Raw genomic sequence first — 18,431 nt, 5'->3', positions numbered from 1 at the left:
AAACCAAAAATAGTTGGAGTGGTATCACACCCTCCTTCTCAGAGCTACACACAGCACCATGCCCAGCTTGGTTCGGAGCCAGCCCCGGTGTGCCCCAAGCACACACCATCACCAAACCCCAATGCTGGAGCTTAAGGTTCTGAGGTCCAAACAATGCAAAAGAGAGTGTTCACAGCCAGAGAGAGCTTAGCTCCCCAGGGACATGGCACACCAATACTAACTAAAGCAAGTGGAGAAAATGTGGCAGGAAAGAAGAGACAGAAAATTTGAAATTCATAGATGCTGGGGGGGGGTGGTTAAAGTAAAGTTAAACTGGCAACACTCTACTAAGAGATGAAACATGACTTACCCATACAAGAGTACTGTGAGATTTTGAAATTTGTTTTTATTTCAAGCATTCTGAAAGGCCAGGATTCAGTAACAGAAAATAGAGGCATTCAGATTTCTCGCTCAATAAACAGAAGTAGGAAGACAGTATTAATCCTTGACTGGCATTTTCCTGAAATCAAACTAACTTGTCTGCTGCCACTAGTAAAATGCAGAAGTCTGAAGTCGTGGTTATGGCAGGTATGAACTCCCTTCCTCCTCCCCTTTGCATTTTGTACAATCTGCTGGTGGACAGCAGGACATTTCCAACCAAGAAAGACACACACATGTACATGGGAGATGCATTCAAACAGTGCAGCCAGAAAAATTTCACCAGTGGTACGACATTAATTTAGAAATACATACATTGTTAACTCCTTTCATGTAGGTGCAGCATTTAAGTGGAGACACATCAGCAAATTCAGCCATAGTGGAGCTTCAGCATGAGTTCAGTCAAATCCTGGCTCTTCAGCTGATGTACAAACACATGCAGGGAAAGGTGAGGAAGAGGAGATGAAAGAATAAATGGAGAAATATTCTGAATCTGCAAACTGCACAAGTGGGAAATATTATTTTTGACAAGTAGACACAACCAAGTTTCCTGCTTCTCTTCAATCTTTTCTCACACTTTTATTGTTAAGTGAGGTGACAGTTGTCTTTCCTGTCACTCCCACTCCCTATGAGGTCTTATGTACACCTCATGATTGCTCTTTATAATGTGTCTATCTCTACATACAAAAATATTTCCAACACCACTAGTAGAATATTTCCAACACCACTAGTAGAAACATCAAATCACTGGTTACCAGTGCTAGTTGTACATCTTCTCAGTCTACCACAAACCATACACACCTTTCCTCTAGCACATTTGAATCAGTTCTATAGTGAAATACTCTTGTCTCTATAGTCCCAAATTACCCCAAATTCCCAAATGAGTCTAGCTGAAGGGAAGCAAAAAGGCTGCTTTCAGGAGGGAAGGAGAGAAGTTGTGCTCCCCTGGATGAGTGAACAGGAATGATGGATGAAGATTTTTACCATTTGAGATTGTAAAGGGACTGGGTGCAATTATGACTGAGGTTGAAGGCAGAAGGAGGCTAAGACACATAAGAAGCACCATTCCCTGCAGGTGAGCATCACTGCCTGCTTCTGTGGCAATACCCTGGATCCTGACACAGGTGAATTAAACACCACAGCCTGGAGCTCACAGCCCATAGTGACAGATGCCTCTGGTCTCCACTCTCAATCTCTTTATACCACACTTGAAGGATGTACTGAGAAAATGCAAATGCCAAAACACTTCAGAAAATGACCTTTCTACCATACACCAAGTTATCTCAATTTTGATAATTATTACATGGACAAGGAGGTTGATAGGGGAACAGTTGGGGAGAGGTGGCCAAAGATGTAAACCAAAAAAATCTACAGTAGTTTCTTTCTTCCAGGTCATCCCTCGTATTTAAAATCCTTGGTGGCCAACTGAAGTCCTTCCACAGTGGAATCAAAGCGAGAAGTTTCTGAAATAAAAGAAAAGAAGAGGGTCTATTGAAGTTCCACAACAGCACAGGCAGCAAACAGACTAAACTGGTAATCCAGCCCTCAGACTGAGAAAAGCCTGTCCAATGTTTTTTACAGTTTCTAATACTCACACATTGGTTATTTCTTTAAAAAGTCAAAAAGAATGCAGAGGAAGCAGATTATGGAAAACAAAGGAAAAACAAAAGAATGCAAGGAGAGTGGAAAAGGAAGTAAGAACTTGGATGTCAAAACTAGAGGCATAAGGACCTGAGCACCTCAAAGCTGAAAAATAAGGAGAAGAGTAACACAGTGGATTGGGTTTTTTTCTACATGTCACAAACCCTATGTAAGGAAGAGCTCTTCAACCAGTACCACCACAGTACAGATGCATCTCAATTTTTTTGTTACAATGTGAATTGTTTCCCCTGTTACATGCACTCGGACCTCAGGCTTTCACTTTACAGAGTTTGTGTGAGACACTGGCACAACTCAGTTGTTGCTCTTTCCTGAGAGCTCCAGAAACACTGCTGTGGGCAGCTCTTAGTCTCCCAGGTAGTCTCTCTGCTAAAGAGATTTTTTTGAGCCAGGTTTTCTTGGTTAAGCACTGTAAAAGGCAGGTGAGGTTTTCTGGTCACAATTCTGTGTACTTTTTCATGCTTCATTTTGTTTATTAGTGGTTAAAAGTTAAAGGACAGAGAAGTTTTTTCACTATTATCTGTGTATCAAAGTAGCAGCTGGAAGAGCTTTGAACATGGGAAGTTATTTTCTGTGGCAATACTGGAAGACTGCTTTAGTCTGCTTTGAATCCTGCAGATACAAATCCTTTTTTCACTTTAGCCAAAAGCCAGCCCTGCCTGTCCCAGCTATACACTTCTGCTTTTCTGCCCATGTCCTGCTGATCTCATGGGCTCTAGGACAATTCATTTTGTTGCCATAGTCCAGACCAAAAACTTTTTGGATGTCTTAATGCATTAGATGTTAGAGCTGCACTATCTCACTCAGAAGCATCACAGCAAAGGGAAGTGCTGGGAATAGCACAGCCAGGGAATGGAGGAGTGATAACACAGGTTATCAAGAGATTTGTCCCATCAAAACCACACCCTTCAGGGCTGTTGTGGAAGAAGTATTCCTGCAGGGAGTTACTGACTGCTGTACTTCAAAAAGAAATACATCAGCTTCTGCTTTGCAGTAGTGCTGCAGATAAATGATTGAACAGACACATTTGTATTGCACTGGCATCTGGGAGTCCTGGTCTAAGGAGAATTTCTAGGCACCAAAATAATGCTGTTTTCACTGATCTCAACATTTCTCAAACTGGGAACTCTTGCTTAATCTCCAGAACAAATACTGATGTGCTGCCAATGTTGCAATAAGGAGCTCTCACTAAAACTCGAGATTAACCCTGTGTTTTCACAGAGAAACACGGTTCATCTTCCCATTGGAATAAAAACACCCCTACACAACATGAATACAAAATGTTCATCTGGCTAACAGATGAAGTTGTACTTGGCCAGTAATGTTCAGTTTGCTTTCCATTCTAAAGGGACCAAAGTGATCATATTAGCTCTCCCTTGATTTCCTATGATTTTAAAATCTTTTGGTGGGAATGTCTCAATTTTCCTAGTTTTTTATTTCCCCCCTGACATTTGAAGGAATGAAATCCATTTCAACATTTACAGTTGCTCACTTGAGAAGTTTCACAACCACTCTGGGATATCATTCTTGGCAAGTCTGCTTCAATCAGCAACCAGAGGGGAATTATTTTGTGGTGAGGCAAGACAACCTTATCCCTCAAAGCCAGGGGCACTATCCATCAGGAAAACTCACCTGTCTTTTACAATGCCTGCATACAGACATTGCGGAAGCATTGGAATACTCACCCAGTATCCTGTGCTTGACAATGAGCATGAGCCAAACAAAAACCCTAAGACATGTCTCTTCCACATACTTTTCTTGGTTTAATTCTTTTAACATTCTACATTTGTAAAAGCTTAAAAGAGTCCTCCACCTGAAGGTTTGGTTGCAGAATACATGGCCCTTATATCAGAGCTGACTGCAGCCCAGACAGGACATCCTGCACGTTCTCTGGTATCTGCAGCAGCACAACCTCATCTGCTCCCTTGCCCCAGCCTTGGCACTGAGCTGGACCTTACAGCAGCTTATCTAAATGCCTCAGCCCAGCAGAAATTATTGTTTTGTTTGCTGTGGGGTTGGTGAGTTAAATTATAGCCTCCGTGTCAGCCAGCAAGTGCTGGAGTTGCTATCTGGAGCAGGGCTGGGAGGAAGGACACTTCACACTTTGGACACCAGTTGCCCATTGCATCGACCTGGTCTGAGATGGCAGATCCCAACTCCAGAGCACCCTAAACCCATCTGACCTCTGGTGTCTCATCCTCTCCCTCCAACAGCCTTCAAGGACTTTGCTTCACTCATTTCAGATGCTGAACTAAACCAAAGCAAAATAAAACCCCCAAAATAAAACTCCAGCTCTATCACTACATCCAAAATAGATCTCAATGCTCAAGCTCTGCAGAGACAGTGCAAGGCTTTTGCTAAGCCAAACACTGATGGGGAGTCTTCTTTCATGGCAAAGTCTGCATTGCTCTCATACTATATTCCATAGAACTAATACAGGCTGACACAGTAGAGCATTAGACTGCAATACCACAACATAACAAACTGGGCTTTCCTGGCAGCAGACAGTGGTTGGGTTACAAACACAGGGCTCTGGGTCATTTCTGCTGTGCTTGTGACAAGCAGGAAAGGAAGACTGAAACAATTCTGGGAGAAGCAGAGAAGACAGAAAAAGGGAGTAAATCTAATGGGAAAAAACAATTTGTTGGATTGAAATGCAAAAGGAAATGTTTCATATTTCACAATTTTCTCCCAGAAAGATGGCAAGAAATATCTGTTTCTTTAGCATATAAATATTTAATCAATAACCTGGACATTTCTGGATAATATCTTAGGATACAAACCCACACAGATATCCTGTTAGGACCATAAGCCAAAGTCCTGCCTTTAGAGTGTTTGTATTAGAAATATTATAAATAAGTAGCATCTAAAAATTAGTAGCAGGTGTAGGTCTAAGTATTTTGTGAAAATATTTTTTATTCGTTTACCCAATATGGTAGTATTTGATTATATAAGAGGAAAATACAGCTACCAGATGTTATTAATTATCTGGGCTGAGAGCACCCTGTGAGACACTGGTGCCCTCTGGGCCATGTGGTGCACAGAGATCTCCCTCATCTTCCTGCATTGGTAGCTGGTACCAGCTAATCAGCCTGCAATGCCATTTTTGTCATCAATGACATATGATCAAATCAAGCCCCCTTCAAGAGGTTTCAAATCCAACTCAAACTATTCAACTATTTCCCCTCTGACATGAACATCCACTGTGAAAACTTCCATGTTTGTTACAGTCCCACCAGAGTGCACATCCACCTCCTTGACTCCTGCTTCAGCCATCGACTGGAGGCATGGTCAGGTCAGGCACAGGGCAGCAGGTGACAAAGACCCCCTGACCAGACTCCACGTGGATGATATTCCAGCAGTCCTGTGATGTCTGGATGGGAATTTAAGCCTCAGGATATGCAATCTTTTTCTGGCTCAGTTCACTCATGGTGCAAGTTATTCTACTTTCATGTACCTCTGTTTGTTTGTTTAAAAACTACATTTTCCATTTTGGAAAGAACAACTGGCAGCAAATGATAGAGAAGTTAAGCTAGCATTTTCCTGCTGGAACTCATAATCCTTCCTTCTTATCTCAACCTTCCCAGAATATCTCTCATAAACAAACCAAAGAAACTTGGCCAAGTTACCAAAGGGCTCAAAAATTCATGAGACAAGCAAGAACATGATAGCACACTTTGTCACACCAAATGAAAACAATAATGAAAACTTAACACTTCAATACATGGAGTCTTACTGTGACCTCCTGCTACTGTTTCTCCACTGCCACTTTTTCATAAATTGGTGAAATACTATTTTATTACTCATGGAGTTCTTTTCCTAATTAGACCCTTAATGGAGCCAGCATTACTCTCCATGCTGAAAAGACAAGGAAAGTAGGACTGTGATGACTTACAACAGATTGCCACAGCAACCAAAATGGGAATAAATTCCAGCTCTTAGGCATCCTACCCTGCTGCTTTCATTTCAGCATGCATGATCTAGATTTCTGAGGAAAAATAAAGTCATATTTTTAACAACAAAATACTGCCTTCTCTTTTTCCTGTTCAGGCTTGAAAGAAACAAAATCTGAACAACCCTCAACCCTAATTCAATTAAAACCCAAGTAAATTGGGGAATACTAAATGCACCTTAAAAATTCTAACAATTCTTTAGATATTTGGTCAAATATGGTAAAAGAATGAAACATTCACAAGATGACTGATTACCTGTTTGTTCATGCAGAATTTAAGACAGTCAGTCATGACTGATGAAATGCAGCATCCAGACAACCAGTACAGGTTATGATGTTCTCCTCTATCACATCTTGACACAGCTCCATGTCTGATAGTGTTTCAGAAGAGTCTTGATTCTCTTGGTTATTTTTATTTAGATCTTCAAGACTAATTATATCATCTAAAAAATAAAGAACTTACAAACTGTAGCAAAAAACACCTGAAATTACCTTACAAAATCTGTTGTCAGGATGGAGTATTTATAGAAAAAGCTTTTATTTTATCATAATCCTCATGATTTTGCCTCCTAAATGGCTTGTAAAAGAAATGAAATCTTTCAGTTTTGTCTCTCATAGGGGGTGGAGAGTCAGAGAAAACATCTGTGCATGTTTGTGTCTCTTCCCACTCCAACATTGCCTCTTCAAAAGCAGCCTTTCTTCTAAAACAGAGAAACTTCTCTCTTATTTTAGACAGCAAATTCTATCAGCTTTCAGGCAACTACTGTTGTGTATTTTTAAACCTGTTACTGAACCTGTGAAATTGTTCTGCATTCATATGGAAATAATGGGAAAAGACAATGAGCAACCCATAACCTCTATACTGCAGGAATTCATGTGTGTAGAAGTCCAGAGCTTCACATGGACCCTGATATTTCTACTGCTCAGGTGTGTGACCTCAGGTGCTGTTTGACAGCAGCTGGACATGAGCCAGTTGTGCCCAGGTGGCCAAGAAGGCCAGTGGCATCCTGGCCTGTATCAGGACTAGTGTGGCCAGCAGGAGCAGGGCAGGGATTGTCCCCTGTCCTTGGCACTGGTGAGGGCACACCTCAAGTTCTGGGTTCAGTTTTGGGCACCTCACTATGAAAAGACACTGGGGCACTGGAGCATGTCCAGAGAAGGGCAACAGAGCTGGAGAAGGGTCTGGAGCACAAATCTGATGAGAAGCAGCTGAGGGAGCTGGGGGTGTTCAGCCTGGAGAAAAGGAGGCTCAGGGGGGACCCCATGACTCTGCAGCTGCCTGGAAGGAGGGGGAGTCAGGGGCAGTCAGTCTCTCCTCCCACGTAACAAGTGACAGGACAAGAAGAAATGGCCTCTAGTTGCACTGGGGAGGTTTAGATTGGATATTAGAGAAAAATTCCTCACTGAAAGGGAGGCTGGGCATTGGAACAGGCTGCCCAGGAAGTAGTGAAATCATCATCTCCAAAAGCATTCAAAAAGCAGGTAGATGCAGCACTGAGGGACAATGGTTTAGTGGTGGACTTGGGCAGTGCTGGGTTAACAGTTGGACTCAATGATCTAATAGGCATTTCCCAACCTAAATAATTCCATGATTCTATGATCATGCTGCCAACATTTAGTGCTAATGAAGTTTAATTAACTTGAAGATACTCCATCTTTCAGGGAAGTAAAGTCTCAAGAAAGACTATGTCATGATAAACACCATTTTGATATAGAAAGGATAAACTTGAGCTAATTACCAGAATATTTTCATGTGGGAAACTTTATAAGGCAATTTTAGCACTTAGATAAGGAAAAGTGAAGTGATGATAGCAACCACAGGTCTGTGGACATGATCAATGGCAGCACAAATTCATTTATCACATGATTGTGCTTCTGCACAAAGAGGGGTGTTATCACTCATTGGTAATGAAAAATCCTTTGATAAGAATTTTAAACAGTTTTTGTACCACAGAATAGACTTACCAGTCAAACCATCTCCATTCTCCAATCCATTTGTTTTCTGCTTTTCCTAAAATAGATAACAATAGTCCAGCAAAAAGAAAGTATGTGACAAGAGATGTTATTTTGGGCAAGAACAAAGTCGTGTTTTGTTTCATAATTACTAGTTCATTGCAGTAATAGTTTGAACATACTAGTTCAAATCAGAATTTTCCTGACTTCCATTACCAGACAAGGAAGAAAAGTAATTTGTAAGCCAACACTTTCCAGCTAGACAAAGAGAATTATTTCTCCCACAGTCATGCAGAGTAACTTCTCTGCTGCAGCTCTAGCAGAGGTGATGGAATAGGAGATTTGCTCAGATGATGAGAGAAAACTATAAAAAGGAAAACATCTGAATGATGGTAGCTTGTACTTAACATAGGTCAGGTATCTAAGTGTTTTCACCCTTTTTAAAATACTCTGAAGTTGATCTTTCAAAACCTGCATCCTACCATGCCAATGAGCTGGTTTTAGAAATATTCAGAAGAGGACAGAAAACATCCATCTCCTCATTGTGGATATTAAAGCAAATTTACTAACAAAGAACTGAAGAATTCCCCTTTGCACCTGAAATATTGGAAAGTCTTCCAAAATCCCCTAAAAAAATCATACCTCCACAGAGGTCTTCCACAGTAAATAGATCATCTTTGAAACTTTCCAGTCAAGGGGAACTATATAATCATCTGGCAACAAGGATTCTGCAGAAGAAAATATTTTTTGCAGTTGAGTGTTCAGATCTCTCCACAGCCAAAATAAATCACTGAATTACAAATTTTGCACACGTTATTTAATTTTTTTTTAAAGCAGATATTTAGATGAGCCAGCAGCAAAATCAGAATTCAGAGTTTCTAGAATCTAAGGCCAGTGCACAAGAGGGGAAAGAAGGGGAAGGAGATCTTGGTTTGGCTTCTTTATTTAGACAAAAGCTTTCCTACCATACTTTCATTTCCCCCACAAACTCCCCTAAAAATAGGCACACAGAAGAAAAACAAAGTTTTCAGCCAATAAATTAAAAGAAATGGAACTTAAATAACAACCTTTAAATTTTAAAATGCTTGATAGTAAGAATTGATGCACTATCAGTAGAGAAGATGCCTCCTAAAATGTTTTAACTCTAACATTGTTGAAGAAGCTGAAAATAGGTTCTTTATAGGAAAATTGTCTGAAATATATATTTACACTTATATGAGAACCATACAAAAAGACAAGCAACTAAATCTTTCATTTATAAATAGCTAAAGACATTTATTCACCAAAAATTCCCCCTCCAAAATAACTGCAATAAAGATTGATTGCAATTCTCAGTGTTGTAAAAAAATACCACTTAAACCTGTGCTTCAATAAATAGTTGCCTGCCAATATACAGTAGGCCACCAAAAAAAAAAAAAAAAAAAAAAAAGAAGCAGGAAAATTTTTGGAATTGTAGGATATTATTAATAAAGGAGAAGCCAGGCACAATTCTGATGGGTAAACCCCAGATGTCAGCAATCACAAGCTGGCAGAACTTCAGAGATGTCGGGGTGGATTTGTATTTCTTAAGGTTATTTCTAAAGGAAACTCATCTAAACTCCAGAGAATGCCACCTGTTACAGACTCAGAGAAGAAGGACATTTGATTCACTAACCTACTTAGTGTTTCTGAATGCCTGATTATTTTTTCTTTCTTGGAAGATACTCTTTTTCATGTCAACTCCTGCTAAGATTATGAAATTTGAGATCACAAATATGAAGATTCACCAAGGTTGGAGAAGAAAAATGTTTCATGTGTACCAGTTGAGGACATCAACAGTATTTTCATGCTTGATTTCTGCTGTATATATCAAGTTCTTAAGTGTGTGGTGCCAGATTGAGGTAAAGCAGCACTACAGGTCCTTTAGGGACCAAGCCAAGTAATGCTTCCTGTGATTTACATCACTGTTCTGGCAGGTGGCATTGCCATTGACTTTTAAAAAACAAAAAAGAATCCTGAGGTCAGTTTGAGTAGATAAACAGACATAAGCTGCTCCTCAGCTGTCAGATCAAAATTTTCATATGAAAATTCTTGCTTAACTTTAAATTCTGATGAAACAAACAAATGTAAAAGTACACTGAATAGCTGACCTGTGTTTTTTAACCCTATTTGCTGGCTAAATGAAAATTACAGTTTCTCCATTAAATTTGGACCCAATAAGCTGGGTACAATTATGCTCAGGGAATATGGCTGCTCCTTCAGCAGGTGTTCTAGGGTGAGTTCCAGGCAAAACTCTGTTGCAGTCATTAGCTACAGTTCTGTGGGATTACATTAGCCTGGAGTATACTGGGAAGTGATGGTTGGCACACTCAATTCCTTTGAGGACTGATTGTCTTTTACCTGCTAATTTAAAATTCTTAAGTTGAAAGTACAAAAATAACACTCTGGAGCTCTGGAAGGTAGGTATATAAAACTGGGACACTTATTAATCAGGCACTTAAAAAGAAGATATTCACTATCAGAAGACATCTTGGAAGTCTGATATTGAATTTCAAACTAAATCAGATTTTGGAACAGATTTTCAACAGCATCTAAGCCAAGTAAGAGTGTATGAAAAGTTTACAAAAAAAAAAAGTTAGTATCTGGAATATAGAACCAAACATGCAGCCTTTATACAACAGTGCTCATTTTTTACCACATTTTCATTTAGTTCCACAATCATGGCAGTAAAATCTTACTCAGTAGGATGCATTAAAATATCATTTAGTTCTGTAATCAATACAGCAATGTCTTACTAGGATATATTAAAATGTCAGCAAGAGTTTAATGTTTGGATTTAAAGTTAGTCAATTTTTGTTACTAAAAAGACTGCAAATACAAGGCCAAACCAAAAGCCCTTTTGACAGAGACCGAGGATTTTAGGTAAAAACTGTCACCAAAACAGAAGATATTTTCTTCAACAGCATTAATATTTAACTAAGAACTGCAATAAAAATTAGTTATTAACCATAGTATTTTAGTTTGCTTTTTGGTTTGGAGGGAGTGCTTTTGTTTTTGTGGTTTGAGGGGGTTGTGGGTTTTGGTTTTTTTTGTATAGAAGTAGTAAGAAAAGCATTATACCCAGTGGAAGACCTGGAGAACCAAAGAGCTGCACAAGTTGAAAGGCAAATCCTAATGATAAGGGAAGTCCCAGAAAACTACATTTCATATCTGCATCTTGATAATCTTCAAGTTGTGATGCCTTTGCTGGCTCAGAGTCATCTGCACCATTTGCATTTTCACTGCAGCTTGCCAATGTATTAGAATTTTCTGGATATTCAGAAACAATTTCAGCAGAAGACAAAATATCTGGTTGGCCATTTATAACCTCTGAAGAAATGTCTTCACCCTCGTCTTCTGTTTTATTAACTAGCTGTTCTGGCTGAAGAGCTATAGCTTGCTCCTCCTTTGTTTTGTAATCTACACAAACCCTACAGGCAAATTCTGATATAGGGGAACATTGTCCAGAATGAATATAAGAAATATTACATAACACAGCATCTACATCTGGAGTGGGTAAGGAATATTCCTGCAATGCATGGTCCTGTTCATGTGATTCTCCACAGTTCTTGCTTAGAAAGTGTTTTTGCCTCACTTCCAAAACACTATTCTGGGGAATTTCTTCTCCAGTTGGGACATCCTTCCCTCCTTCTGTATGACCAAAGATTTGTCTTGGTAGGTTGAACTTTGGTGCTAAGTTGACAATTCTCCTGTATCTCTTCCTCTTCAATGTAATTGGTGTATCATCATTTATTGGCACATTTACTTCACTTGAATCCTGCATGAAGGTAGCCCTGGCTTCCACTAGGGAATCAAAGTGCACTTTACCAGTTGGAGATGCAGACAGACCATTACTTATTACATTGCCAACTTCCTCTGTTTCTGTTTCATGATGGTTTTCCTTTACCAGTCCTTCATTTGACTGAGAGCAGTTTAGCTCTGTTGAACTGTTCGTGTGAGTCTGTTCAGATGTCCACACTTTTTGAGATCTTTTTTCACTTACAAATTTATCCTCAGAGCAAGGAGAGAGAGAAACTTGAGTACTGAAGTCCATTTGCAACTCCTCAGTAGATAAATTAATTGGAAAAAAATCCCAGGCATTGGAATTAGTCTCTTCTGTTTTTAATGGACATTTGCCCTCTGTGTTATCAGGCATGTCGTCAAGTACATCTGAATTGTAACACTCACAGATCTCTTTTTCTTCACTGTTTAAACTTACCAGCTTGGCTTCCAGATCAGGTTCACATGTAATTTGACATGATCTCAGTTTGTTTTCTGTGCTTAATGACATATCATAATCTTTAGAAATGCCTTCTGTTTCCTGGGTGGAATTTTTATCATTGCTTATTGTTAGGAAACTGCAGAGATTTTCTTTGTGCCTTTGCTTTGCTTTCTCATCATTTAATGCATTTTTTGTTAGGTTTTCGGTACAAAAAGTTTTTACATCTCTTAGAAGCAAATTGTCACTTTCTACAGGCAATTCATTTTTCCATGCACTATTTGACATCAATGAGACCTCAGGCACAGCAACTAGTAAACTCTCTCTTGAATCCCCTGCAGCTCCTTCTAGGCTTTCACTACCACCCCTAGGCTGGTCTTCACAAACTGTTACTGGATCCTCTGGGCCTTTGCTGAATGTACCCAATGATTTTTTGTTTTCTTCTTCCAAGTCATCCTCTTCACTTTCTGATCCATCATGGTCACCTGGAACTGGATGATAAGCTACTCCACATAACATTTTCTTTGTAAATTCTGTACGATTACTTTTCGTTGTTTTATTTCTTTTTCTCTTTTTCTTCTGTCTTGCTTTTTTTAACAGGTATCCAGGGTTCTTGCTTAAAATCGTCTCCCTATGTGAAAACAAAGAAGATCAAATGTAAAACCCCAAGCAAATAAAAAAAAACAACCCGCCCTAAACTGGAGCAATAATGTATTCATAGTGATTGGTTTGAACAATAGGTACTTTGTGTTACTATGATGATCAAACACAGACTATCCACTTTTTTCAATAGATAACATCTCAGATAACACCTACTATTGATTAAACAAATGCTTAATCAACACAATTCAGGACAATCCTGAGCATTTAAATCCGTTTAAGTAAACCCAGCTGCCATCTCAATAACTTTGCTTTGCAAGAAACAAATCATCATTAGACCAAACCTGTTTCTGAATGTCTTACTAGCATAATGTTTGAATAATAGATCCTGAAGAGCTGATGCTATTCTGAAATTTCATTAAATGCCACGTGGAGCAGAAAGTTCCTAAGTAGAGGACAATGTCATCCATTAAGTTCAAATAATACTCAAATTCAAAACATATTAACCAAAATCCAAATAATGTAAAGCTACAGTGATTATAGCAACTCTGATATTTACTGTTCAGTATATTAAGTGTTGACTCATACATATTCGGAAGAAATATTTCATGTTTTATTACCAACAAAATTATACACTGTGAAAAAAATTAAGAGGTTGTAGGAAAAATGTTTATTCACAATTAGTTTTGTAGCTCTTTTCAGAATTTCTTGTTTATTTTGTCCTAATTTCTCATCAAACTTAACAGAAAGTTGCCTTGACTTCTCTGAAATCTTGACATTGGCCCATCAGCCAGCTAATCCTGAAATGAAAACTTGTAAGAAAAACCCAGTCCAGGATTCTACCCAGGAACCTAACATCTCCCTTTAAAATTCTTGAGAGAAATTAGATTTTAAGAGCTAAGTTTGACTGATAAATCTTTGTACCAAAGACCTGCTCCTTTTCTGTAATTCTTCTCTTTTCTGCAACCCATTGTTTGGGATGGTACTTCACACAACACATTAAGATCAAGCAGCAGCTGGAATTACAGCTTGGGGACCAATTTTAGGAAATGCATATCTAAAATCACCTGCTTTATTAAGTGCTGTATTCTGAAATTCTTGAGAGAAACAATACAAAACAAACCCTAAAAGGGTGACTGTCAATGTAGAGGGAAAGCTGATCACTAAGAGGCAGCTTGGGAACTAATGGGAATCTATCCTTACCCTTTGTTCATTTTTAAATTTATTCACTGTTAGTGTCCTATAAGGTCTTCCTTAAATTGAAATCTACAAAGCAAACCCTCCTAATTCTCTGTGTGCAAAGGACAGCAGCAGCCTTATCAGCATAGCAATGAAGTTTGTTGACAGGATTCAAAAGTCCTGGTCCCTTAATATTGCTGCAAAAGGCACTACAGATCTCCATAGTGACCTTGTTAGAAAGCGCACAAAATTTAATTTTCCTATAATAGGGACATATATATGTCCAGATAAGAAATCCTTCTAAGAAAGGGGATTTCCTTCAAATGTTGGCATTTAAGTCCAAATAGTGCTTTTCTCCAAATAATGAAAACTGACTTCTCCAGATCTGTGTATTTTCAATACAGTGCCCTATGGTTTAATGGGAATGTCCACAACACTGATGACTGAAGTTAGCCAAGACAAATTCCATGCTGGATTTTGTACACAATATACTCCATAGTCAGCAAAATGCCTCCTATCTCTCCCGAGAAAGAGACATAGGATGCCAAAGTTTTAGGACTGAATATATCTTATTTGTCTATTGAAATAAATGATATCAAAGTGAAGTACCTGCAATAGTAGCTGGAGAGATTACTTTCTTACATATACCTCACATATGCAAAAATCATATACTAATCCAAGAATACATCTTAAATTTTGAGATTAACTTTCCTCTTTGGTTAATAAAATTCATAACTTGAAAGTGGTTTTAGACAAGGAAATTCTCTGGAGTTTTCAGATTCAAGAACTCCCTTACCAGTGAAATAATGTCCCAATTTTAACTGTTTTTGATATAGCGGGGAATAAAATATCAGACCTGTGCAACAATTCCAAGAAGAATTTATTGTTGCACCTAAAAGTCCTTGTGCTGCCAGAACAACTGCAGAAATGACAACCAAATTACCCATGTCAGCACTGGCACAAGAAAGGAAATAACTTCACCAGCCTTGATATTATTGTAGCTATAGTATTTGCTTGTCACTCACTTCTCCCAGATGTGAATTTGCACTGCTGCTGCTGGAAATTAACTTCCCTAATATTGGTGCAAGCATGTTTCTGATGTTTAACTGCTTACACACCTGACAAGACTTTCAGAACAATGCTGACAGAAATCTCCTTAGGCTGGGATGTTGCATCAAAGGTATTGCAGAAATGAGGGGGAAAGTCTAAAAGGTCTGTGTACCTACTTAATCTCCTTACTATTATTTCTGAATCAGGAAGGAAAATCACACTGGATGGGATTCGCTTCAGAATGCAAGAACAGAGAAAAAAAAAAAAAATCACATTATCTTAACAAATAATGTTTAAATAATCCTTCAGATTATCCAGAAAAACTAACAGCTATTACTGCATTGAAATTGTTGCATGTCAAAATAATAACAAAGGAAAATGTTGATCCAGGATGATGATTTAGCATACTTAGATATGACCATGAATAGTGACATTCAACAGCTCATTATAAATATAACTATAATTTCTGTGCTTTGGAAAAATGAAGGTTTATAACAGTTCAAGGAAATTAGTTTTTGAAAGATTTGAATTTCCTAAAGAAAGGACTAAAGCAAAAAGGAAAGTGAGGAACTATTAAGTTCAGCATAACAAAATGCATTATTCTTCATGGTTCCAGGCAAATTTGTTTTTCAATTTATTCTAAGAAAATACTCCAAAGAAATATTCCAACACACTGTGAAGACATAGTTAAAATTTCCTGCTTTGGTTATAATATTGGATCATGTTAAAGTTTCTGTATTCAATTAAGCAAAATGTCTACTAGTTTTAATAAGATTTGTCCTTGTTCCTTCTCTTTTAGTCCACCTACATGTCTTTTGACAGTTTCTTTTACTGTAAAACCATATGGCACAACCACTGTGAAAATATAAGAACCAACATGGAGACAGACTTCTCTTCTTTACAGGGACTTTTGCTAGTGAGCTGTTATTAAACCCATACAACACATGCAAAAGGGAAAAGAAAAAAAGATGCTATTTCAGCTGGTATTTAAATTTTGCTACATATTATGCATTTAGAAACCTGGTTAGTAATAAAAGTACTTGAAAAAATATAGCAGTATCTAGGCATTCCTGTTCTGTAAGACTTCTAAATTTCTCAGCCTACTGTTTAGACAATACCAAAAGATTTTTGCCATAACTCTGTTACACATGACTTTAAGGTTGTATCCTGCTGCTCAAAGTAGCACTGGCCAGCTTGATTGAGAGTCAGTGCTCAGACAACACTTTCAACTGGAGAAACAAATGCACTTTCACTGAAGCAGAACATCCTAATTAATCTAAAGCAATTAGTCACATTTTGCTGAAAAATGGCAAAACCAAAAGAGTTACTTATTTGCAGATTTCAGCTCCAGTGTGCATCTAACTTGATGCCTGCTTGATATAGAAAAATGCCTGTAGTCACTGCTGTAATGAAATACAGAATAGAATCATAGAGTCATTTAGGTTGGAAAAGATCTCTGAGATCATTGAGTCCAGCTATTAACCCAGAACTTTCAAGTCCATCACTAAACCATGTACCCAAGTGGACATTTACATTCCTATTAAATACCTGCAGGGATGGTAACTTCTTCACTTCCCTGGGAACTTTCCCTGGAAAAGGCCAGTAAAGGAATGTTTTCTAATCATTAGGCAAGATACAGGAACAGAAAAATTTAAAATCCAATTCTATATGACATTTAGCAATGAGGTACATGGTCTTTCAGAAATGTATGCCTCTATTGATCTCCAAAATCTCTGGACTGTTTTCAACATAAAAATTACACCAGAGCAGCATACCTAAGATGGCATTTACTGGGATATACTTCACTTTGCCCATCTGGTAAGTCCAAGTACATTCTTGAATTCCTTGTGACCTAATTTTGCTTCAGAAACAACTAAAAATTGAAGTTATAATTTTGGAATTTAAAAAAAAAATAGCTAAGGTACCAGCTTTTTTATTACACGTTGCCTTTAACACTGAAATGAGTGATCAAGTTCCACAAAACCAAATAGAAAATTGGGTTATATTATCAGGTGATCAAGCACCTGGAAAAAAAACCACAAAAGTTGCCAGCATTACTGGGTATCCTGAAAGTTGAAATTCCACTGGACAGCTAAGCATTCAACTCTGCACTTTGCTGCTGAAGAAACAGTGTTTGTCACCCTTTGCTACTTTGCTCCAGATGTCGCCCTTGCACTACAGTCTTTTGCTGGCTCTAGCACTCTCCTTGTGGGTGGATTCACCTGCCTGACCCTGCATCAAAAGAAAAGAAGTACATACTTCATTATTATGCTCATTTAACTCTCCAAAGCAAGAAGCAAAAAAGTGTGTTTAGTTAAGACAAAGAAGTGGTTGGTGGGAACAAGTGAATACCTTCAGCAGCAATATGTCAGGTTGCCTCACAGCAAGGAAATTCACCACAAATGATTTGTAAGAAATGTTTACACATAACAGTGTTGCAAATTAATTTCCTCTGCCCCAAATCAGTTAAGATCCTACTAGCTGAATTAAATCTGAAGCAACTCAGTATTTATTATTCTTTTGTCACACAACAGCATTGCCACTGTGGTGAGATTTAAGTACTTTTATAAAATAAATTAATCTATCACAATACTCAAAGAGTTGGTTCAATCTATATTTTCTGCAGGAGTGATGTATATACAGTTCTATGCAATGTATAAACAGTCATCAGACTGCTGCCCTGTTATAGTCCAGATACAAAAGACCTTGATCTAGAGAATACACAGAGAACAGCATACAACTGGTGTGATTAAACCATGCCTTTAGAAGCTCTACAATTAGTCAAATACATGGCAAAGTGCAAGCTCTTTGCTTTCCAAGGTCAGAAATCCAAACAACCCACCCACCAAAACCCCAATGTTCCTGAGGTAACACCGATTCAGTTTCAAATGACAATCCGTTCCCTTCACAGAAATTTCAGGTGGGGTGACTTTACTGATCTTTGTCCCGCCTGTTTCATGAAAGGCATGAATATCTCACTATTTAAATGTCCTATTTTGACTCCTTAGTCATGGGATATGCTGATCAAGATTAAAGAAATCAATACTGAATATACTGTTTGATACCTATGTTTATGTTTACACAATGTACTTGTGCCTTGTATGAAACACCTGCTTTCTGAACAAGTGAAAAAAAAAGCTGCTTCAACCTCCTCTAGATGCCATAAAAATTGACACAATTCAAAACTGAGAAGAGAAACTAAACAAGTCCCCCAGCACTGAAAGGACTGATGGATGCCAACAGATGGAGAAGAGGTGCCATTTTTTTCTATGGCTTAAATTTTCTGCACTATTAAGTATGACTTGGTGTTAAAAAGCAGGTTGAGGCAAAAAAAAAAAGGACAACATGAAACACTCCAAGCAATGTGACTACATCTTAAGGGGA

At 38.3% G+C, this 18,431-nt stretch overlaps 1 protein-coding gene across 3 annotated transcripts in view; it reads right to left on the bottom strand.

The window, feature by feature from the left end:
* Nucleotides 1–365: 365 nt before the first annotated feature.
* Nucleotides 366–18,431, bottom strand: part of LOC306804633 (uncharacterized protein) — a 40,011-nt gene continuing 21,945 nt past the window's right edge. For 2 of the 3 annotated variants that reach the window (XM_079311470.1, XM_079311471.1), the window contains exons 8-12: nt 11,081–12,849; nt 8,624–8,709; nt 7,994–8,039; nt 6,285–6,471; nt 366–1,880 (exon numbers count right to left, since the gene is read on the bottom strand). In XM_079311470.1, coding sequence (XP_079167596.1) covers nt 6,317–6,471; nt 7,994–8,039; nt 8,624–8,709; nt 11,081–12,849 — 2,056 coding nt within the window. In that variant the 3' untranslated portion in view covers nt 366–1,880; nt 6,285–6,316. Of the gene's footprint in view, nt 1,881–6,284; nt 6,472–7,993; nt 8,040–8,623; nt 8,710–11,080; nt 12,850–18,431 lie in introns of those variants that run through there. The other variant, XM_079311472.1, reaches the window with a different exon arrangement.

Source organism: Erithacus rubecula (assembly GCF_903797595.1).
Source record: "Erithacus rubecula genome assembly, chromosome: 1".
Taxonomy (NCBI): Eukaryota; Metazoa; Chordata; class Aves; order Passeriformes; family Muscicapidae; genus Erithacus; species Erithacus rubecula.
This window is presented reverse-complemented; position numbering and strand designations above follow the sequence as displayed.